Raw genomic sequence first — 23,112 nt, 5'->3', positions numbered from 1 at the left:
CTAATTTAAACCATTTATAAATAGAGTGTGGTTGAAATTCCCTAGTAATTAATGGAAATAGATATATATGTTTTTGCGTTAAATGATTCAATACACGTGGTGTGATTTCGTATTACAGTAACGCCGAGAGTCCCTCATGTTCGAACTCATCCTAAACACACTGACAGAAAAAGGCACGACTCGTAGACAAATTAATCCACGGGAAACTGGAAACAGCAGGCTAGGTAATATAATTGTAGGAAGGATAATCTAGTGCAGTTGGAGTACGTGACGTGATGAGCGTGACAAAAACTGGCTCCGCCCAAACGTACGCCGCCCGCCGGTCCGTCACTCCGTCGTCGTCACTGCATGGTGCAGCAGCCGCTGGGTCCGTCGTCGCGGTAGCACGGCGGCGCGTCGTTCGCCATCATCATCCCGTACTGGTGCGCGTCGTACGGGAAGAACACGTTGCCGCCGCCGGGCACGTACTGGAGCGCGGGCGCCTGCCAGCCGCCGCCGTACCCGCCGTACGGGTACGAGTACGAGTACCCGGCCAGCGGCGGCGTCGGGCCCAAGTGCACCATCTGCCCGGCAGGCGGGTCCTCCGCCGCGCCGCCGTCGCTGACGACGGCCACGGGCTTCCCTGTCCTGGACTGGATCCGCCACCTGAGCAGCGACGCGTCGAGGGAGGCGCCCTTGACCACCACCAGCCCCGTGTCCACCGACACCCGCACGTCCTCCACCCCTGCATATAAGCACACCAAACCATCATGCATGTCAGACGACCTAGTAGACGTGAGCCTGCGCTGCGCATGCAGAAGCAGAACAACGGCGGCCGGCAGGCCAGCATGAGCACGCTGCACGTACGTACCGTGCATGTTCCGGACAGCCTTGCGGATCTTGCGCGCGCATCGGAGGCAGTGCACGTCCATCTCCAGGATGACCGGCGCCATTGCTCCGCTCGCCGTCGCCGCCGCACGTGCTCTGTTCGGCCGGGTCGGATGCGTTCGGTTGTGAATTGTGATGGATGGATATTTTTTGCTTGGGTGTGTAGGAAGGAATGGCTTTTTATTTGTAGAGGGAGGGAGGGAGGGAGGGAGGAGGAGCAAATCAAGCGGCCGGGGAGCAGGGGATTATGCGGGGACTCGAAACCGATTTAATCCGCTCGCTGTCATCGGCCGCGCTCTCGACGCGGCGTCCCCTAAATCTGGTTTCCATGCAGAGTAAATGCGCTGCCAATCTTGCAGGGGGAATGCACACCAGGCCTCCCATGCATGCAGCATGCATGTAATCTGGTAGATTTGTTGCTGCCATTCGTGAATCGTGATCGGGATCCCCCTCTTGCCATATTGAATTGAATCGAATACGTGCCGTGCGGGGCGCGCTACTCCCCGCAGCCGCCTGATGATCCCCACATATAGCTGCTGCAGAAACAGGAGAAGAAAACTCACTCGCTGCTGCATGATGCTCGATCGTCTCGCGTCGTTCTGCTCGATCGGTCGATTCAACGGATTATTCTTTCAGGTTTAATTTGAGCCTGTAAAGCCATTTCATTTCAACAGAACATGAATCCAGCTACCTAGCTAGAGTTTCTGAAGCATGAACCTTATAGTACTTGCTTATTAAGTTACTGTAATTTAGCGAAAGTAAAAAGAGATCGATCGCAAACTGCTACTGCTAGTAAGCTAGATGTTTCTGTAACTGCGGCTGCCGACTGGTGCGATACGATGACTGCTGAGGAGTTCACGTTCACGCATGGAATTTATAGATCCGCATGCATGATCAGTGCCGGCCGCCAAGGACTGAACTTGTTACTCATCGGTCGGCGGTCGCTGTTGACAGGCATGGAAGTATGGAACAGGCACGCTCCTTTTCGAGAACGAAATGTCATTGGTCAAACTAACCTGCTACCTAGGCCAAAACAGGTGGATTCCGTTTTAAAATGGCACGACGTTTCTGAGTGATACGCGAGTTTGATCCTTATAGGAGTATCTTCTTCTTCTTTTATTATTAGTCTTGTTTAGGCACCTGAATGAGGCTACTTTAGTAACGGTTGCCAACAACCGGAAACTATCATTATCCATCCATTCCCTACGCTGCTTAGCTAGCTAGGTCAAGCTTCACATGCTGCCGTTACTTACCGTGTTCTGAACTTCTGATGCTCTGTAGACTGTAGTTTCATGCTGCTACTGCAATGGTTTGAGGATGAAAGTGATAGATGCAACCGTGGAGCGATTAAGATTTTCTTTTTTTTTCGACGAGCAAAAGCTTTGCCCATGGGGTTTCAGAGAGACAAGAGGTGGCAAATAAATGGACCGATCAAGCATTACAATGCACATGCTGGGCCGAGCATACAAGACCATATGTATAGAAACAGCATATTATGCTCGGTCTGATCCAAAATAAAGGAAGAAAAATGACATCCATCGTCGTATCGAGATCTGGCGTTTGAAAAGAAATCGGCTATAGGGAGGAAAAATTTCACCCAAGGTGTGATATAGACAGACAGATCTTGATATACCAAATAGATATACAATCAATACATATATTGGATCAAACTAATCTGCTATATATTGTAGATGCTTGTGTTTTTTTTTTCATATAAACTTGGTTAAAGTTGAAGCTGTTACCAATTTGTTGTCAGCTGACTTTACATCTGCATAACTCTACCAATGATCATGTTTTTGCAGATCGAAGAGAATGGCAAATAAAAATAATCTGAATTGCTAATTATTTTTCCTAGGAACTGGGAACAGATACACGTCGCCTCCACAATGAAGGTCTCGTTCTTAGTCTCCCTTTGCGAAGGATAAGCCTCGATTAAAATGATGGTTACTGGTTTTTCATACAAAGAATCTCGTTTTTCATACATGATTACTGATTAAAAGAAGAAACAGAATTGGTTACTGATTAAAAGAAGAAACAGAATTAAAAGAACAATGGCCATATACATACAAACAATCTCGTTTTTCATACATGATCTGACACAGAAACTAGTACCAATTAACAATTTGAATTAGGACACTAATGAACAAATCAAAACAAGCACCAAAATAAGTAAATCACACGCACAATACAATCTGCTAATTACGGTACGCTATGCATCCATTATGACCTTGAATTCCTCGAAGCTGAGCACCCCGTCGCCGTTGAGATCAAACCTGCAGATCATGGCCCTGCACTCATCAATGTCCTGGTGGTAGCCCAGCCTGGAGAGCATCCGCTTCAGGCTCAGCGGCGTGATGCACCCTTCGCCTTCCATGGCGTACATCCCGAACGCCTCCCTGAGCTCCCGCCGCCGCTCGCCCTCGTCCTCCTCCTCCGCCTCCGCCGCCGCCGTCCCCGTCAGCGCCAGCACAAGGAGCTCCTCCTGGCTCAGCAGCCCGTCGCCGTCGGCGTCCGCCGACGCCACCAGGCGGTCCGCCTCCTCCGCCGACACGTCCTCGCCCAGCGCAGCCTTCATGCAGAGGCGCAGCTCGGCCGCCGACAGCTTGCCATCGCCGTCCCGGTCCAGCGCCGAGAACACGCGGCTGAACTCGGATGATGCGTACACCGCCATTGATCTTCTTCAACCTTGGCAAGGTTCAGCGATTGGTTTTAGTAGTTTCCTTTTCAGGCAAGCTACGCGAATGACTATCGGGAACTTTGCCTTTGCTGATCTGGTCTGTCTGCAAGACTGCAACTGCAATGGCACGCTCAGGCGCTCGGTTCTTGCAGCTATTATGACTTTATGAGCTGCAATCATGCCTGCGTTGCGTGCCAATGGTGGGTTCGTGTTGATACATTCAAGGCATAAAGAACGGGTCACTACCTGACAGTGCCAAGAAAATTTCTTAGCGTAGCACCATGGGTTGGGTCTTTCTTTGCAATAGTCAATTGCTGAGAGTAGAAGAGCTGCAGCCGATTCCGACAGATAGGGACCTCGTCAGCTGCTCCGGCCTGCAGAGAGTCTGACGTCTCTAGAATGGTGCATGACTAGCCGGCCGGCGTTGATAAATTTCTGATCTTGCTTTGAGTCTGGGCTGCTTCGTTCGCTCTGTTTGGTCTTCTTCTCGTTTTTTGGTTTAATTTGACACAGAATGTTCTGTGATCCAACTGACCAACTTTTATTCATGGAATGATTAGGTAGAATGCTTGAATATGTCATCAGGAACATTATGCACTGCCGGATACAGGAGCTTGCCGAGTGTTACACTCGGCAAACGACACTCGGTAAACGTTTTAACGGCAAACGCTAGTTTGCCGAGGGTTTTTTGTCGCGCACTCGGCAAATACGTTGTCGAGTGCCCAAAAAACACTCGGCAAACTTTTTTTTCGAAAAAAAACAAGCCGGCCGCCGCCACCATCGGCCGCCGCCACCAGGACCACCACCACGCCAGTGCCGCCGGGGAAGAAGGCCCAGCCCCGCGCGCCGCCGCAGTCGGGGTTGCTCGATCCATCACCGGATCCACCGCTCCTCCCTCGGCCATCGCTGGAGGTGGACGGGGCAGATCCGCCGCGCCTCGATCCGCCGCCACTGCGACCCGATCCGCCCCAGCCGCGTCTCGATCCGCCGCCACCGCGACCCAATCCGCCCCCGGTGCGACTGGATCTGCCACCGCGTCAGCCCGATCTACCCCCGCCGCGACCGAATCCGCTGTCGAGGGGCCGTCGTGACTCGGTCCATGCTCAGTGGCGAAGAAGAAGGGGGAGGGGCGCCGGATCCGCCAGTCGTGGAGGTGCTCCGGCTCGCCGGTGGTGGGGGAAGGCCAGATCCGCGCTCGGGGAGAGGGAGAGGGAGAGGGAGGGCCGCCGCCACCCGTGGGGGAGATGAAGAGGAGAGAGGCGCCGCCGGAGAAAGGGAGAGGAGGGACGGTGCAGCGGCCGGATCCGGGGAAGAAAGGTGAGAGGAGGGACGGGGCGACGGCCGGAGAAAGGGAGAGGAGGGGCGGTGCGGCGGCTGGATCCGGGGAAGAAAGGTGAGAGGAGGGGTGGGGCGACGACCGGAGAATGGGAGAGGAGGGGCGGGGTCCCCGCCGGAGAAAGGGAGAGGGGCGCGCGGCGGATTTGGAGAGAGGAGGGGTGAGGCGCGCGGCGGATTTTTTTGGGTGCCTGCGCGCAACGGATTTGGAAAGGAGGGGGGAGGCGGAGTTATAGTAAAATTTGTTTGCCAAGTGTTCTGGATCTGAGTACTCTGCAAAGTTTTTTTTTTCATTTTTTTCTTCTCTTTCGTCAGAAAAAAGATTTTATTTCTTTGTTGAGAGTTTTTTTTTGACACTCGGCAAACCCCATCTTTGCCGAGTGTTTTTTTTTTGCCGACGCAAAGAACTTATTCGCCGAGTGCCCGATGAAATACACTCGGTAAATATAAAAACACTCGGTAAATTTGAGGATTTCGGTAGTGATGCTACGAGAATCGAGAAATGCCTGGCCAAAGCTGCACTATGCGATGGTTTTTTTTTTTTGAACAAGGAGACAGACAGGTGAGCAGTATTACCGACACTGACAGTTCACCCATCTGTAACATAATTTTGCACGCAGTCGCTGTACTGCACACTAGGGAGGAAGAGAAGAGGAGCTGGCCGGACGACGAACGCCGCAGCCGGATTTAAAATTGGGACGCCAGCCAGTCTGTTACAGCCGGCGTGCAACAACTCCAGCTGTTTGACCAAACACATAGTTGGGTCCAATCCGTTCAACACAGCCCAGTAATTGAAAACCGCCGGTCACTTTTCCAGTCAAAAAATGCTTACTTCCTTTTATTATACCCTAAGAAAGGTACACGATGCTACTAACAAATTACTACTGAACATGTATAATCCTTCCAAGCAGTCCCAGTTACTAGTAGCTGACTATAAACCTCACCAGGCTTCATGCATAAACCAGATCGGCCGGCCAGATCTGGTCCACGACGGCCGGATTTGGTCCGCACCAGCCGGATCTGACGGCGCTCGGTGGGTTGGCCGTGCCCACAAGCTGTGGCTCGGGCTCTCCCGCCCTGACGGCCGCGGCCCGACCAAGCCCGGTGGTGGGTGCGCCATCCGCATCTCCGCCACGTTCGTCCCCGCGGCTGCTGCAGCGGCGGCCCGGCAGAGCTCCGGCGGCGTGCCGGCGTACTTCCCGCTGCGGCGCGGCTGCGACGTGCGGCTGTACCAGGACGCGGACGTGGCGGGCGGTGAGGTGGAAGGCGTCGGCGTCGGCCCCGGATTCCGGCCCGGGCGGTGCTGGGAAGACACATGGTCGGGTGGTCAGTGCCACCGGCGCCAGCGGCAGCCGGTGTTACGGCCAGATCCGCCGTCCTATTGGCCGCTGGCCACCACTACTAGGCGGTAGCCGGCGGCCGGCGTCTGACTGGCCCTGGGCCACCAGGGTGAAAACCTCGTCAGGCTTCTTGCCTTGGGCCGACGACAGGTGGCGCTCCCAACGAAGATGGCGTCCGCGGATGTCATCACCTTCTTAAAGGCGCTTTGTTGATGCACTCCGCTGGATCCCACCGCGCCGTTTGTCGGAGCCGGTCCTTACTGTACTGTGTATGCGTGTGCTTCACTCTACTCTTCGCATCAGTCTCAGTTGATGTTGTCGCTGCAGTCGCTCGACTGATCACAGCGGCTACCTGGTCGCTGTTGATGTTGCCGCCGTAGTCGCGCAGTTCACAGTGGCTACCTGGTCGCTGTTGATGTCGCCGCTGCAGTCGCTCGGCTCACAGTGGCTACCTAGTCGCTATTGGAGTTGCCGATGCAGTCGCTCGGTGTTCACAGCCGCTACCTGGCCGCTATTGTCGCTTTTCTTGGTTCTTATTGGTGGATGCTTTGCCACCGCGGCTTCGTCTTCTGATTGGCCAGCCTTTGTGTTGAGTTTTTCTACAGATCGTATCGGTTAGGTCTATGGTGATGAGTCCTCTCCCTACCTCTCTTGCTTGTTTTCTTGTTTACTTGTATCGGGTGTTTGGGGTCTTGGTAATCTTGGGATTACCGGGATGCCTGTTGTTGTATTTATTTACCAAACTATACTCCCTCCTAATGAAAAAACGGGCTATATGTAAGAAAAAAATATAGTGGCGTAGTAGGAAGAATCCTGTCTGGGCCAATCTGCATTGCCTGAAGCCTGATGGGCCGATGGGCCCAGGATGGGCTGCCAGGTCCAGAAGGAATCTAGGAGGCCATGATCCAAACATGTTCGTTATTATTTTATTTGTTTGTCAACGTGAACGTGGTTTTTTGCTTATATATATCATCATCAAGAAGTTGCGATAGGAATTCAGCATCGGCAAAAACTCAACATCAGCATCGGCAGGCGCCCTCACAAGCAGTTACCACGTGACAAAGTGTACTAAATAAAAAAACAACTTGCGCGAGCGTGAATTACTGCCCTGTTCGCTTAGCTAATAAGTCATGACTGAAAGCACTGTTAGTTAATTTGTTATAAGAAAAAAATAATGTTCGTTGACTAAAAAAATACGACTTATAAGCTAAGCGAACAGAGCGTAGCTAGAGGTGCAATGCAAAAAGCAAACAGGAGTGGATAACAAACCGGGGGATCTACCATCTACGTCACCATACACGTGGGCTTGGCGTCAGCTGCCCACGGAATCTAGAACCTTTTTCACGGAACTTTCACCGGAGTTCATTTTAAAATTCACAGACGCGCTGAGTTCTACAGTTGAACGCCCGTCCATGACGAAAGGTTGGTTCAACTGCTGATCAATCTTTCAAATGCTCGCGCGCGTGCCCACGAATTCCCCGTTTGCCATTCGGATCAAAGTCACACACAAAAGATCTTATTGGAACATTAACCTGTGTCCGGATTCGCATGGCACGAAATACTCGTTCCATCCTAAAATATCTGTCGTTTTTATTTCCCGATAAATAACTTTAATAAAATATATATTTAAAAATATTAATATTTATGGTACATAATTTGTATCATTGGAAAGATCTTTGAATCTAGTTTTTTAATAAAATTATTTGGAGATATAAATATTGTACGTATTTTCTACAAATCAAGTCAAACTTGTGGCATGGAAACCAAATGCGACAGATAAGATTGAAAGAGTCGTCGTGGTGGTTGGTTGGGGAACAACCACGTGTCAAGATTCGCGCGCAACAGGACGGAGAAGAATGGCACGAGAGAACCCCCCTGTCATCACTCTGTTTATGACAGTGTGTGCCCAACAACGCCTGTGTGCGTAACTTGTTCTAAAAAATATTAAATCAGAATGCTTTCTAAAACTAAATGTCTAAAAAACGTCACAATGTTTTATAATTTAAAACGAAAGGAGTAGTTAAAAGAAATTTTGTTATTAAGTTTATAGAACTACTAAAACAAATATGTGGAATGAAATACGTGTCCTAAGGGTCATGGTCGTGAAATAAAAAATCTATGAAAACATAAATTACAACAAAAATAAAAGTGCGCGACCGTGGAAGGATTTACTCACTCTATCCAAAAAAAAAAAACAATTCTAGCTCTAAATCTAGACACACGTCATATTTAGATTTAAAGCTAGAATTATGTTTTTTTTTTATAGACGGAGGGAGCGAGTATGAGAGGAGAGCATGGCTCCCAGAGCCTCGGAGAGTCGGTCCCTCGGTCGGAGGACGGGCGGCGGCTTCGAACTCGAAGGACGCGGAGCGCCGTACTACCTGCGAATCGGATGAGAAAGCCACCTGCGCGGACCGACTCGGTTGGACAAGTCGGACCGGAGAACACGCCAATAACGTCAAGCTCGGAACATCCGGCGCTTCTTCCTCTGTCTGCCTTCGTAGCGCGTGGCGTGGGTGAGCTCTTCTTTTCTCCTCTCCACCCCACGGAATCTTGTATATTCCCACTCAGCCCAAACCAGGCACCCGCATGCCGCTGAGCGCACGCTGAAACGTCGTCGTATACGCCACGGAATTTCCAAGAGTTCCCAGTCATTTCTGTTCTGTAGGTGGGGTGGGGATTTTTTTATTTAGTCCACTGGGCATTCAAGTCGATCGCGCGCCGCCTCCCCCGGCCTTCTTTCCTCGGTCCAAGCTGCCACACGGCAGCCTCGATCTCCCTTCTGGCGTTCTCCCGCCATGCCTTGAAGCTTCCAAATGCGCGTCGCGCTCATTAATGGAGTGTGCTATATATATATACTCCTCACCCTCGCAAACACCATTGTTCGCAGCACCTAGCTACGAGCTTATACATAACAGAAGGCAATACTAGAGCGTAGCGGATCGGATCGAAAGCCGCCGACAAGGAAGAAGAAGAAGGAAGCAAAGCTAGCCCATCCAGCAGCACCGACTCGACGACCTGACCACCATCGCACCTCGGCAAAGACACCGATCGAGGATGGTTGTCGCCGCGTCGTCGTCGTCCGCGAGCAGCATCAGCAGCGAGCTGGGGTCGCTGTTCGCGGCGTTCGACGCGGACGCGGACGGGCGGATCTCGGCGTCCGAGCTGCGCGAGTGCGTGCGGGCGACGCTGGGGGCCGAGGCGGCCGTGTCGGCGGAGGAGGCGGAGGCGCTGGTGGCGGACGCGGACGCGGACGGCGACGGGCTGCTGGACGCCGCCGAGTTCGCCCGGCTCGTGGCGAGCCTGCAGCAGGACGCCGGTGAGGAGGACCGGCACCGGGGCCTGCGCCTGGCGTTCGGCATGTACTCCGAGACCGAGAATAATAGTATGGAGGGGCAAGCAGGGTGCATCACCCCCGCCAGCCTGAGGCGGATGCTCGCCAGGCTCGGCGCGCACCAGGACGTCGACGAGTGCCGCGCCATGATCTGCAGGTTCGACCTCGACGGCGACGGCGTGCTCAGCTTCGACGAGTTCAAGATCATGATGAACGCCGCCTGATGACGCTGCTACTGGTGGTGCGGTGGTGGTGTTCGTGCTTGCTTGTTCATATGGGGTTGCTTCATCATTCATTCATTCATTGGTTAATTCGTTGTTTGTGTATGAAATATAAGTTTTTAGTTGCAGCTAGGATTGTTAGCTATGTCAATGTGATGTGCATAGTCGTTATTATTCGTTGATGTCTTCAGCGTGCAGTGCTGCGCCTGTGCTCCATGCATGTATACAGTGTACCAGCTCCGTTGTGAAGCTGCAATTGCCCACTGTTTGTTTGATGTGTCATTATCTAAAAGAAACGTTGAATTTGTAGCCTTGATGAAACGTCAAACTTCAAAGTGTGTACACGTTGAACGATACGGAGAGTAGAAGTGTAGAACAGTGCGCATGGCATTTTCACGTCGTCACTTAAGTTACCTGCTGCTGCCGTTAACCGCCTGAAACCTGAAGGAAAGCGAGCTAGGAAGCTGATCAGCATCAGCTTCAGCTTCAGCCAGCGCGGAAACGGGGCGTCATTTATGACGACGAAACGCGGCCCAAACGGAAACCAATGGCCCCGTCCCGCCCTGTGACGGGACTATGCCTGTGCTGGTGTGTGGCGCAAACGCCAATCTTTTGGTCGAACCACGGTGGTGTGTCACAGATGAGATGAGGGATGACAGGATCACCACCGGTAGCAGTAGGTGACCACATTAGATTTGATGTACTGATGTGGTGCCACCGTGCCAGTGGTCCCGGCTGAAATGGTTTTTGTCAAGATGTGTTTTTGTTTTAGGCCGTGCCGATTTTGGTACCATGAACTGGTTTATTGAGCGATCTGGTTTATATTAGATCTTTTAAGGTATCGTTTGGTTGACAGATAATGTGGGGATCTGGTTTATATTAGATTTTTTAAAGTATCGTTTGGTTGTCAGATAATGTGGGGTAGGATGACCCCATCTCTGTTTTGAGGTATGGACAGTTCTATTTCTTGTTTGGTTGAGGAGGGTTAGGACGGGCCTGTTTTCTGTTTGGTCTAGAGACATCAAAAGTAGGATAACTACCTGACAGGTAGAGCCCACGTGCTCGTCTCTTCTCATGCTTCTTACTCCTTTTTCATTGACATATGGGACTCACTTGTCAGTTTTCTCTCCCTCTTTTTCTTCCTCTTCCTTATCCCTTCGTTCTCTTATCCCAACCGTACGCAGCACGAAGCCCCACTTCTCTTCCTCCGCCGGCACTTGGCCGTGCGCCAGTCGTCTTCCCTGCTCCACTGTGCGCCGAGGCCAGGGGCGGAGCTGGTCGCACGGGCGCCGGGGTCGGGCGGCCCTCGGCCGCGCGCACCGGGGGGGGGGGGGGGGGGGGGGGGGGGAGCGGAGACGGAGCGCGCTGGGGCTAGCAGGAGCCGAAGCTCACTAGGCGGCCGGTCATGCTCGTCTTCCTCCACACCTCCGCCAGCCGACGCTCCTTCCTCTCCTTCTCCATCGGACCTCGCCGGTGCCTAGGCAGCGGTCTCGTCCTCATCCTCACGCACGAGTTGATAACGCTCGTCCCAGTTGGGACATCCTCGTCTGTTGTTTTTTCGGGGGCAAGCTGAGCCCAAATCTCACGGAAATATTCTTACGTGGGATGTCCTTACTCCCGGTAGCCTCCCAACTAAACACCGCGCATCTTGGGTCCGTCCCATCCCATCCCATCCCTCATCGTCCTCGCATCCAAACACACGGTTAAGCACGAGGATTCAAGACTGTATAAAGCCTCTAGCGGCCTTAAGATGGGACCCACGCCGTATAAAGGCCTTGGCTTGTTATGTATAAAGCCCGTAGCGGCCTTTTTTGTGAGTATACAGAGAGCTTTATTGGCTAGACAGGCACATAATTACAATCGGCATTTATAGGGCTTTGAGCACACGTAGGAGCTCTCCCCAGCCAAGCCGCAGAATGTTTACATTGTCTATCTAATCTTGCTAATGCATTTGCTACATGGTTACCATCTCTCTTTACTTGGGAAATTCTCCAACTATTAAGTGATCGAGCGAGCCCCTTTGCCTCAATGATGATCGGGCTTAGCTCTAATCTGTCTCCAGCTACTCCCCAACTTCAACATGATTAGTGCGCAATCAGACTCTAAAATCGCCTGTGCCATTCGCCATTGGGTGGCCCAACGCAGACCCTCCACACATGCCAACGCCTCGGACTCCGCCGCACTGGCACACCTTTCGAAGTAACGCCATGCCGAGAAGAGTACTGCAGTGCCGTCTCTCGCAATGCCGCCCATGCCCGCCTCTCCTGTCTGTTCCGAGAAAGATCGTCGAAGTTCAGCTTGATCGTAGAGGCCTTAAGTGTAGGCCACGAAGCACAAAAAAAAAAAAAAAACAGCCACCACTGCTCATTTCCCTTTCATGTCCCTGGGTCCATCTTCCCTGTCGCTGTAGAAAAAGTATATATTTTATTCATTATGTCCGGGTCTCAATCTTTTTTGAGTTAAGTCGAGTCGGTCACGTAGGGTGTGTTTGGTTGGAGAACGAGGTGATTCATCATCTTTTCACTTCTCATTTTTTGTATTTAGTTTGTGGAATGGAATTAGTTGATTCATCACCAACTCATTCCTTACAAGCGAATAATTAGTGTATGCATGAGGATGAGTTGATTCTATCAAAATTCATAGGATAAACTTATGATGCATCACCTCATAAAAAATGGGATGACTCCACAAACCAAACACATCCAATAGTGTATATGACCAACCGTAAGAAGCTTCCAACCTTTAAATTTCACACACTACCGATCATCCCCTTGGCCCTGTTCGCTTCTCTTATAATCCATACTTTTTAACTTATTTTTTCAGCCGGAACAATGTTTTTTTCTCACAACAAATCAGCAGAAAATAGTGTTTCGGCTTATTTTTTCAGCGAAGCGAACGGGGCCAGTCACTCACAATGTAACTTAGACATCAACCATTCCAATATGTGGTTTGTTGTAGTAGTTTCTACATAGACTAAAATTTAATGAGTATTTGCATGCACCACAAACAAAGGAACATGTGTGACAAGGTAATATGTGGCATACTATGCATCACAACTCACTGTACATAAAACAGATACATCTTTCATCTAAATATAGATACCTTTGTCCATTAAAATAAAAATAGAAATATAAATACTAGTGGCATGCACCTAAACAGCCATGACATAGATATCGTCGTCCATTACAATAAGAATAGAAATATAGATAGCAACGACAAAATAATTAGATAATAGTATTTAGATAATCTCCAGCCGTCGCTTCAGAAGTCTTCTTGCTTGCAGAAATATGTCCAACGTCCTCCAGATAGAAGCCATCGACATTCTCAAGTACTAATCATCAACCTGTAAAATAAGATGAGTGAGCTAGTAAAATAACAACTTCGTTGTAAGAAAAAGAGATGGACAGTACATTAATAGAACTACAGTAATATATATAGTTATAGGAAAGTATTCATGTGAAAGTAATATATATAAGTTGTGAAAGTTTTAAGCATTAAGGGTAGTATATATATATAAATAAATATTTCTACCTAATTGGTTCAGGATTAACCAATCTCATACCTTACGAAATAAAGCAAGTCTTAGGCTCTCCAGACTCCAGTGCTTTGTTTCTCGCAGCCAAAGCTTCTGCAATAAGCAGATCAGTAGGCACAAGCATCGGCTGTGTATATGTGTCTAGCACTTTACACTTATTTTGTTGATGAGCTGCTTCATTATTAAGCTTAGCTGCTTCAATCTTCTTATCAGCCGAGCTTTGCTGAATTCAGTCATCTTCTCTCTCTGTCCTAGCCTCGTTGCTTACTTCAATGGAATTTTCAAGTTTTTCACCGAAAGCAGCCAAAGCATCAGTTCCCTTCCCTTTGCCATTACGTTCATTCTTGGCTTTCTTATGGCCCATTGGCCGCTTTTTCTTCCAAATTCACCACTTGGGCTGGGTTAGTCTTTGCATTGTTTTCCTTTTCCTTGTTTAATATGCTGACCACTTCTTATCATGGCGTACTACCTTCCATATATGCTCCAAAGTGAAGGGCTTATCATTGTTTTGACCGTCATCGGCATACATCTCCTTTGCTTTTTCCTTGATCTTGTTTAATCCCACTTTGCCACACTCTAGTAGTTCTTACCCAAAATCCATGGAAATCACTTGATGGTTTCTTAATACGTTCCCAACGGATTTTTCAGTTGGTTTCGATTTCCCTTAGGACTAGTTTCTGTGGTGGTGTTGTATGTTTTAGTTACATCTGCCCAATACTGATCTACCTTCCTACCAGTTCCATCGACGGGATCATTTGAATTGTGCAACCAAGCACTGGCCTAATATTACAAAGAGTTAAATACACTGGCGACGACCCAGTGCCATTTAGGTCCACGAATTTTCAAAATCAATACCTGCCCTCCAGAACTTGTTAAGTCATGCACTACAGGTCCATACCCCTTCGAGAGGTGCTTACTAAAATAATTTTTTTTTTTGCAAAAAACACCCTGCCATAGTTATCTTCTACCTCTAGTCATCCTTGCTCAGGCTGTGCGCGCTGCGAGGGATGGTGAAGCTGCAGGCGCTGCTGAGGGGCCAGCTGGTGCGGCGGCAGGCCAACCTGATGCTCCGGCAAATGCAGGCGCTCGTCCAGGGCTCATGCTGAGCAGAACGATGTCAGGATCGTGGAGGTGGACGACGGCCCTCCGAGGGCGGGCGCGCCGCGCAGTGGCAGCTGCTGCCACTACTCAGACGTCGATGCTGCCGAGCCGCACGCCGGCGAAGTCCGAGCTGTGCCACAATGTCTCACCAATGCCGTCGTCGCTGACGGACGCGAGCCTGCGGACGCTGAGCGGACGGTTCGACGACGCGTCCTTCACCTCCGCGTCCGAGCCGATGCCGATGCCAAGCTAGCGCAAGACGTGGCCCGCGGACCTGCCGTTCTTCCCGAGCTACGTGGCCAACATGGCAACATGGAGTCGTCTCGCACGGAGGGCGGCCGCGCGGCGCAGCAGCAGCTGCCGCTACTCGATGTCAACGACGTCGAGCTGCATGGAGAGACGAAGTCCGAGCTGTGCCACAATGTCTCGCCGACGCCATCGTCGCTGACGGACGCAAGGCAGACGGACGCGAGCACGCTGACGCTGAGCGGCCGGTTCGACGGCGCGTCCTTCACCACCTCCGTCAGTCTTGGCGAGTGAGAGTCTAAATTGGTCCTGGGATCGGGCCTTCAATTTACATCAAGGAGAAGGGCAAAAGGCAGATGTTCGTCGCGATAGGCTCTGCAGTCGGCGAGGCGGTCAGGAACCACAGGGCGTGGTTGCCGGACAAGACCGTCAATGTCAATGGCGTGTACCATCACCTCAAGGACTGCAAGCTCGCTGTCCCCACGGACAAGCTGAGGTACGTCACTCACTCACGTCCCAACATGCAGCAAGCAGAAGCAGCGTTTCAAGGATATACGTGGTATGACGAGGCGAACACGTTGGCGTTTGAGCTTCGTTCGTTTAGGCTCTTGAACAAGGCATGCTTGCTCCGTGGCACCAAGGAGGACGCGCCCTGCAATGGCTCGGACGCGGTGGCGTCCGAGCAGCACTACCACCACGCGAAGAGGCTATGCACGGTGCACCAGGTGGAGCAGCTCAAGTCGGCGATCCGCGTCCTAGACATGAACCAGATGGACCAGTTGGAGCAGCTTCACGGGAAGTCGCGCCGTGAAGCAGGCCGATACTATGGACCGACGCCTCGGCTCGAGCGGGCTCACCATGAAGCAGCGCGTCGGTGGGGGGCGCGCGGCGGCGGCGGCGGCTGGCGCTGCACGGGGTCACCATCTCGGTGTTCTGGCTGGTGCCGTTGTTTGCGCTTGTGGGGCTCGCCGAGGCGTTCGGCGTCATCGGGGAGATCGACTTCTTCTACACAGAGCTGCCCACGAGCATGGCCAGCTTCAGCATGTCGCTGTTGTACACCAACGCTGCCATTGCGGCCTCCGCGCTGATGACGAAGGTAGAAGATAATTGTGGCAGGGTGGTTTTTGTAAAAAAATATCCTAGTCACCATCCTCTCAAAGTGTATGGGCCTGCGGTGCACGACTTAACAAGTTTAGGGGTTCAGATTTCGGTTTTGAGAGTTTATGGATCTAATTGACACAGGGCCACAAGTTCAAGGGCCATCAGTAAATTTAACTCTATTAAAAAAACAAAACAGATGCATAGTTTCATTAGTATGGGCTGGCATGGACATATCTTGGAAGTTTACAAAGTTGCAAAGATAACTTACCAATCTAACATCTTTATCACGTAACCACAGTTCAATCGCTTATCAATCCTGAACTCCTAGATGCTGTCATCATCACCAATGTCAATTGTCACGTTGTCTACTTGTCTTGTGTATCTATATCACGTACTGGATTGCTTGCAACTGGTGACGGGGTTCCTTTAGAGAACATGGATCATTTGGAGACATTGTAGGCTGCCTCATGTAGCACCTACAAAATAATTTTTTTTCTGGAAAATTATTTCCATTTGATTGCAAATACTTTGTGAACCCTCTTGGTGCTGGTGGGTATAACCAGAAAAATGAAAAATATAAACTTCAAAAACTCTAACTATGACAGAGAAGGCAAACAAATACAATAAATCAGCAGAGAGAAAACCAGTAGCAGTACTACGACTGATGCTGATGCTGATTTATTGTGAGAGAAAAATACTGTTATTTCGTTGAAACGGTACGGTCGATAAGAAGTGAACATGTCCAATAGCAACTTACCCTTCGCTGGTAGATGATCACCATCCACCGACGGGCGAAGCACAGATTGAAGGAGAATAGTTGCCGGGATCACCGGTAGCTTGCGCAGTGGATGTACCAGTACGGGCAGCAGGGACACGAGCACCTTGAACACATACGCTACAGTAGTGCGGGCAGCAGGAACACCATTTCCTCGCCGGGAGCTTGGATTAGGATTTCTTGTTGTTGTTTTTCCCAAGCCCAACGCTTCTTTTCCTGCTGATTCATTCGCTCAGAGTTTGGGGGATGCATTTTGGGTCATGCTGGTTTGGGGAGAGATCAATTTCTCCTCCACCCCACGGATTCTTGTATTCCCACCCAGGACAAACCAGCCACCCGCTGCGCGTACGCTGAAACGTCGTCGCATCTTACTATAGGAATCCTACCTCCAAAAGACGGGCAGCGGATCGGGCCACGTCACCCGTTTACTCGCTAGGCGTTAGATCGAGCGTTCATGCGATCTGGTCCGTCCGATTGCGGGTCGGTTCGGGTGTCGACCCGTAAAGCCACGAACCTTCCCGAGGGTTGCCCGTCGTGCAGAGGAAACAGAGCTGCGCGGCGCAACCGCGCTCGACCTGGCCATCCTCCGCCGCCCCCGCACCTCCCTCATCCCGACGCGGCCCGGTGGGCCAGCAGCCCCAGCGCGGGCGGGGTGCGTGTGAGTCGTTCCCGGTGACCCTGGCACAAGCGAGGTACGGGCGCGGCGACCCCGGCCTCTCCGGTCTCGGACATCCCGGCGCGGGCAGAAGCCCCAGCGGCCCCTGCGACCCCTGCGCGACCGGCGTTGCGCGCGTGGCGGCTCCGGCCATCCTGGAGCGGGCGGCGAGCGCAAGCACGGTGGCTAAGGCCACCCCGGCGCGGGCGTGAAGCTCGAGCGCTGAAGCCACGGTGGCCCCCCTCCCACGGCGACCCCGGCGCGGCGTCCCCGTCGGTGGAGCGCTCGGCCCTCGCAATGAAGCTCGGTCCGCGACTCAACTGCGCGGCACGTCGGCGCCCTGCTCCGCTCCCTACTCGGCTGCCCAAAAGGGAGCAGCAGCCAGCTCCTCCGGCAGGCCTTGCATCTCCTTGGCCTGTGGTGCGGACGCGGCGCACCAGCGAGGCGGCGAGGCGATGCGAACACGGCCGCCCGACCGTGGCGCGGGATGGCCACCGGCGAAGCCAGCATCCGCGTGGGAGCCCTCCTAAGTAGGGCAGGTGCGCACATGGGAGATTTCCTCCAACCTCCGTGTAAGCATAACACCGAACATCTCCCTTGCACTATTGATGTGCCTCTATCTCTTGGCCGTGCAGGAAAAGGCAGCTTCTCGCTGGCCTCTCCTCCGCAGGAAGACTTCACATCTTCCAACTTGGATGTGTACCTATAACTTCTGAGCATCATCGCAGCATGGTGTTTCATGTGGAATTTGGGATTAGTACTGTTTGTGTACAACCATCTCTTATATTCTACCCTGCTTGATATGCTACTGAAGAAATGCAATGGGGTATAATATAGAGCCTTGTAAACATTTTTATTCCATCCACCCTTTTCATACCTGTTATATACATGGCTAGATGTGAAAACAATTCCAATTTGACTTAGCAAACCAAGTTTGTAAAGCTGTGCTTGTGGTTTTCTGAACTCATGATCATCCACAAAATCACTTTCAGTCTGTTCGCTTGGTCGTATTTGACTTATAAGCCATGGCTTATCAGCGAACGAACATTATTTTTCTCTCACCCCAAACCAGCCAACAGTACTTTCAGCGACATGGCTTATAAGCCAAACCAGCCCAAACGAACATGGCGTTTAAAGCTTATGACTCTTGTGTTTCAAGCTCCCTGGTAAATGATACTTTTTTCATGTCCTGTGTGTGCTTCTTATATTTTATTCACTGAATGGAGACATCACTATTTATGCAGCCCTTTCTATCAGATAGACACTAGAGGGCAAGACGAAAATAAAATGTTGACTGCAAGAGGGTGCCATAGCTGCCCTGTTGTGTAAGCATCTTATCTATCACTGACGATAATGTACGACATGGAAAGTGACACTGTACTATATTTTGTCATGATGTCTATCTTTTTAGTGATTTTTTTTTTAGATTTGAAGTAATCCTTCTCATATGAATTCTTTTGAAATGTAAAAGAGGGAAGACAGTAATTAGCAAATCACAAACATGCAAGTATGATCAAACTTCCTGAATTATAGTTAGGATACCTTCTTATGGCCATGGTGAACGAACAATGATGCATTAATTACGTATGGTGCAAATCTTTTATACTTCCGAAGTAATTATATTTTATTCTTCGTAAAAAAATATTATGATAGAAACTTAGGAGCATATTCTTCCGCCTCTAACAAGAAATTTTAACTCTTTACCGGTGTCTACGCCTCACGCTCATAAATAATCCTATACATTTTTGTTATTTCAGAATTAACAATGAAAAGTTGTGTTCTATGCAACTCTAAGGATTTATATCCCATGTCAGAAGTTTCTGCTAATAAGTTGCTTGAACAGGTCTTGATCGATCTTGTATATTTTTGCAGTGAAAATTTTGATTATGATCATCCTAATTCCTACTCCATTGGTTGATACCTGAAAAAGGTGAATGGTTGAAAACTGACCACTGAAGGTGGTATTCTGAAATTACATAGTGCAGGAAGATGAAGAACTTTGTCAAAGTAGAACTGAAAACTAGAGATAGTTGTACTCCATCAGATTTGTAAATAGTAGTTGTGAAAACTTAACCACGCCTCCAAATAAAACTCTACAGATATCATACTTCAAAAATCAACAGTTATTGTCATTTGTTATTGAGTGCACACCTCTTCTTTCTCAGTTTTGACTCTGCAGGGAGTTCTGTTAATTGTTCCAGAGGCACAGTAGAATAAAAACCGATATAGTTTCTGATGGCAAGCTGAATTTTAATGTGACTACTATAACAATACTAATTATTAGAACATGTACTATATCTTTACTCAATATAGGGAATTGCTATTAAACAGGCGCCTGATTTCTTCCAAAAGAACAGGCGATGTGTGCTGGCCAACGGTCATAGGCTTTCTTCTTTCTTCTGTCAGCTCAGCAGCAAAGCAGTAGGCCAATGCCCTGAACTCGTCGCCTGAGAGCTCAGGCAACTGAAATCTAGGAAATATGCTCAATATATCCTCCTGGTGATAATTTTCCCTGAATAGTTGTTTTACATGGAGCCAGTGTTTCATATGTGATTTCTGATACCAGAATTGGGATAGAAAGAAATCATTGTTTCGTTCAGTTTTATTTCCATTTCAGATTCATCTTAATCGTAAGATGCAAAAGGTCTAACCTTGCTATCGCCCTGTTCGCGTGCCCTTAAACCCGGCTTGATCCGCTTCTTTTTTCATCTAGAACCGTGTTTTCCTCTCACAAATTCCTCCAGATTCATCTAGATTCCTCCAAATTCCTTCAAGCGAACGGAGGAGAAATTCTGGAGGAATCCGGAGGAATCTGGATGAATCTGGAGGAATTTGTGAGAGAAAAATACTGTTCCGAATAAAAAAATAAACGGATCTAAGCCGGGTTTAAGGGCACGTGAACGGAGCCATAATTTGTACACGTTGACAGTATATTTTATACTATACAGGAAAAAAGAAGGCGTGCATGAAATTATTAACATGCCAGTTCTTTCCATTCTCCAATCACAGGTCACAGCAACTGCTCAGCGTTCTTTGTTTCACTTGCTCATGGCTTTCCTTTTCCCATGTGGCTCTTCCTTTTCAATTTTCATTTTCTCTTAACATTTCATTTGCTAAAATGTGCATGGGTGACTTCAGATTATCCAAGACACGGGAGCATAACCAGTAATAGAGTTCATTCAAGAATGGACTCACATCACAGGCTGGTCAAACACGGGTAGACACGCGGTAACGCCACGCGTAGTTTCTAGTACGCCACGGAATTTCCAATGTTCCCGATTCTCTTCCACTTTTTCACTCCACTTTCTGGCCTTTTTTCAGTTTTTTTTGGCCCCAGTCCACTCTTTGGTCCGGGTATACGTACGTACACCTATCTATATCTACAAGCATATTTATTGGGTTCTTCCAATAGTTTTTAAAATCTTGGTCCTAAAATATAAAAGACAATTTACACCTGGAATGCCATACTACTTCTGAATCATTCTAAACATTTTTTATTTTCTCCGTATTGTATATTTTGCATCAGGAATCATGTCCTACTTCTATTCTTACCAACATCCTTTCACCTTTAAATTGGCCGATGGATGGGCGAGTGTATTTATCCGCACGATTATATCGAATTTCCTAAGTGTGGAAAGATATGGAATTGCTGGAGAGCAGTTTTTTCAATCTTGCCAAAAATTAGAGATGCTCTTGGAGATACTCTAAGGCCCTCCACAACGTGTAGCCAAAGTGATGCTCAAATAGGAGAGAGATGATATGCTAAAAAAAAATAGGAGAGAGATTATTTTGGCACCACTTACATTGTAACATGTGATGTCTATTTAGGTCTTGTTTAAATTCAGAGCGTAAAGTTTTAGGGTGTCACATCGGGTTTTATATGGGGTGTTCGGATACTAATAAAAAAAATAAATTACAGAATCCGTCAGTAAACCGCAAGATGAATTTATTAAGCTTAATTAATCCATCATTAGCACACGTGTTACTGTAGCACTACATTGTCAGACTACTTAGGTTTAAAAGATTCGTCTCGCAAAATTGTCGTAATCTGTACAATTAGTTATTTTTTAGTCTATATTTAATACTCTATACATATGTCAAATATTGGATGTAATAGGGTGTAAATTTTTGGAGGAGGAACTAAACCAGATCTTAAAGTGATGCTGAAAAAAAGTAGCATATTGGAAGCGTGCTAAAAAAAAAAGGACCGAGGCCTGTTCTACTGCCGGTTCCCAAAAGATTTGGACTGCGCTGATAAAAAAAAATCCGTTACTGTTTCTTAATGGGTCAGGACTGTTCATAGGAACCCGTTACTGTTCACAAACCTGTTACTGTTCATCGCGAAAAACATCTCACGTTGACTGTGCCGGTAACAGTGATCTGTGAGAGCGACGGAAGTTGGGTGGTTGCACGCTCTTTATAGATATGTATAGATTGAAGTCGACCGCCGCCTCCCCCGGCCTTCTTCTTTCCTCGGTCCAATGCAAGATGCCACACGGCAGCCTCTCCCTTCTGGCGTTCTCCCGCCATGCCGTGAAGCTTCCAAATGCGCGTCGCCTCATTAATTACTTGTTCTCTATGAAGTGTGCTATATATACGCCTCACCCTCGCAACACCGTGGTTGGCAGCACCTAGCTGCGTAGTTTATAGCACTGTATCACTCTCAGTTCTATTTTTTTTCTCTCACAGCAACTACGAATTAGCCACCGCAGCAATAAATCTGCTGAATAGGGCCAAACCTATCCCATCCAGCATCGCCGACTCGACGAATTGACCACCATCGCATCTCAGCAAAGACACCGATCGAGGATGGTTGTCGCCGCGCCGTCGTCGCAATCTTGCAGCATCAGCATCAGCAGCAACAGCGAGCTGGGGTCGCTGTTCGCGGCGTTCGACGCGGACGCGGACGGGCGGATCTCGGCGTCCGAGCTGCGCGAGTGCATGCGGGCGACGCTGGGGGCCGAGGCGGCCGTGTCGGCGGAGGAGGCGGAGGCGCTGGTGGCGGACGCGGACGCGGACGGCGACGGGCTGCTGGACGCCGCCGAGTTCGCCCGGCTCGTGGCGCGCCTGCAGCAGGACGCCGGCGAGGAGGACCGGCACCGGGGCCTGCGCCTGGCGTTCGTCATGTACTCCGAGACCGAGAATAATATGGAGGCCGGGTGCATCACCCCCGCCAGCCTGAGGCGGATGCTCGCCAGGCTCGGCGAGCACCAGGACGTCGACGAGTGCAGGCACATGATCTGCAGGTTCGACCTCGACGGCGACGGCGTGCTTAGCTTCGACGAGTTCAAGATCATGATGAACGCCGCCTGATGACGCTGCTGCTGCTGCTGCTGGTGTTCGTGCTTGCTTGTTCATATGGGGTTGCTTCATCATTCATTCATTATTTGGTTAATTCGTTGTTTGTGTATGAAATAAGTAATTAGTTGCAGCTAGGATTGTAAGCTATGTTGTGATGTGCATAGTCGTTATTCGTTGATATGTTCAGCGTGCAGTGCTGTTCTTCATACATATAGTACCAGTTCCTTCCCTTGTGAAGCTGAATTGCCCATTGTTTATTTGATTTGTCACTATCTAAAAGAAATACTGAATTTGTAGCCTTGAAAGTTCAAACTTCAAAGTGTGTACATGGAGTCTAGAACAGTGCGTAGGTCCCTCGTCGTGTCGTGTGCATCTGACATTTTCACGTCGTCTCTAACCTGGTGCTGCGGTCAACAATCCGACGAAACCTGAAGGAAAGCGAGCTAGGAAGGTGATCGGCGTCGCATCAGCTTCAGCCAGCGCGCCAACGGGGCATCATTTATGACGAGGAAACGCGGCCCAAACGGAAACCAATGGGCCCAGTTCCGCCTGTGACGACGGGACGTTCCCGCGTGTTCGTGGTCGGCGGTGGGCCAGGCGGCCAGGCCCGTGTGTGTGGTGCAA

The 23,112-nt window shown here is 49.8% G+C and overlaps 3 protein-coding genes across 3 annotated transcripts; 2 read left to right on the top strand and 1 right to left on the bottom strand.

Annotated features, from left to right (window-relative positions):
- Positions 1 to 3,076: 3,076 nt before the first annotated feature.
- Positions 3,077 to 3,538, bottom strand: LOC136459937 (putative calcium-binding protein CML19). Its single transcript, XM_066459782.1, has one exon. The coding sequence runs from the start codon at positions 3,536 to 3,538 to the stop codon at positions 3,077 to 3,079; it is 462 nt and encodes a 153-aa protein (XP_066315879.1).
- A 5,365-nt stretch (positions 3,539 to 8,903) lies between these two features.
- LOC136459936 (probable calcium-binding protein CML31) lies at positions 8,904 to 9,921 on the top strand. The gene has a single exon (XM_066459781.1). It carries the CDS (start codon positions 9,277 to 9,279, stop codon positions 9,775 to 9,777), a length of 501 nt encoding a protein of 166 aa, XP_066315878.1. The 5' UTR covers positions 8,904 to 9,276; the 3' UTR covers positions 9,778 to 9,921.
- An 11,892-nt stretch (positions 9,922 to 21,813) lies between these two features.
- On the top strand, positions 21,814 to 22,771 carry LOC136459935 (probable calcium-binding protein CML31). Its single transcript, XM_066459780.1, has one exon. The coding sequence runs from the start codon at positions 21,997 to 21,999 to the stop codon at positions 22,498 to 22,500; it is 504 nt and encodes a 167-aa protein (XP_066315877.1). The 5' UTR covers positions 21,814 to 21,996; the 3' UTR covers positions 22,501 to 22,771.
- The last annotated feature ends 341 nt before the right edge of the window (positions 22,772 to 23,112 follow it).

The sequence above is a fragment of the Miscanthus floridulus genome, chromosome 6 (genome assembly GCF_019320115.1).
Source record: "Miscanthus floridulus cultivar M001 chromosome 6, ASM1932011v1, whole genome shotgun sequence".
Lineage (NCBI taxonomy): Eukaryota > Viridiplantae > Streptophyta > Magnoliopsida > Poales > Poaceae > Miscanthus > Miscanthus floridulus.
This window is presented reverse-complemented; position numbering and strand designations above follow the sequence as displayed.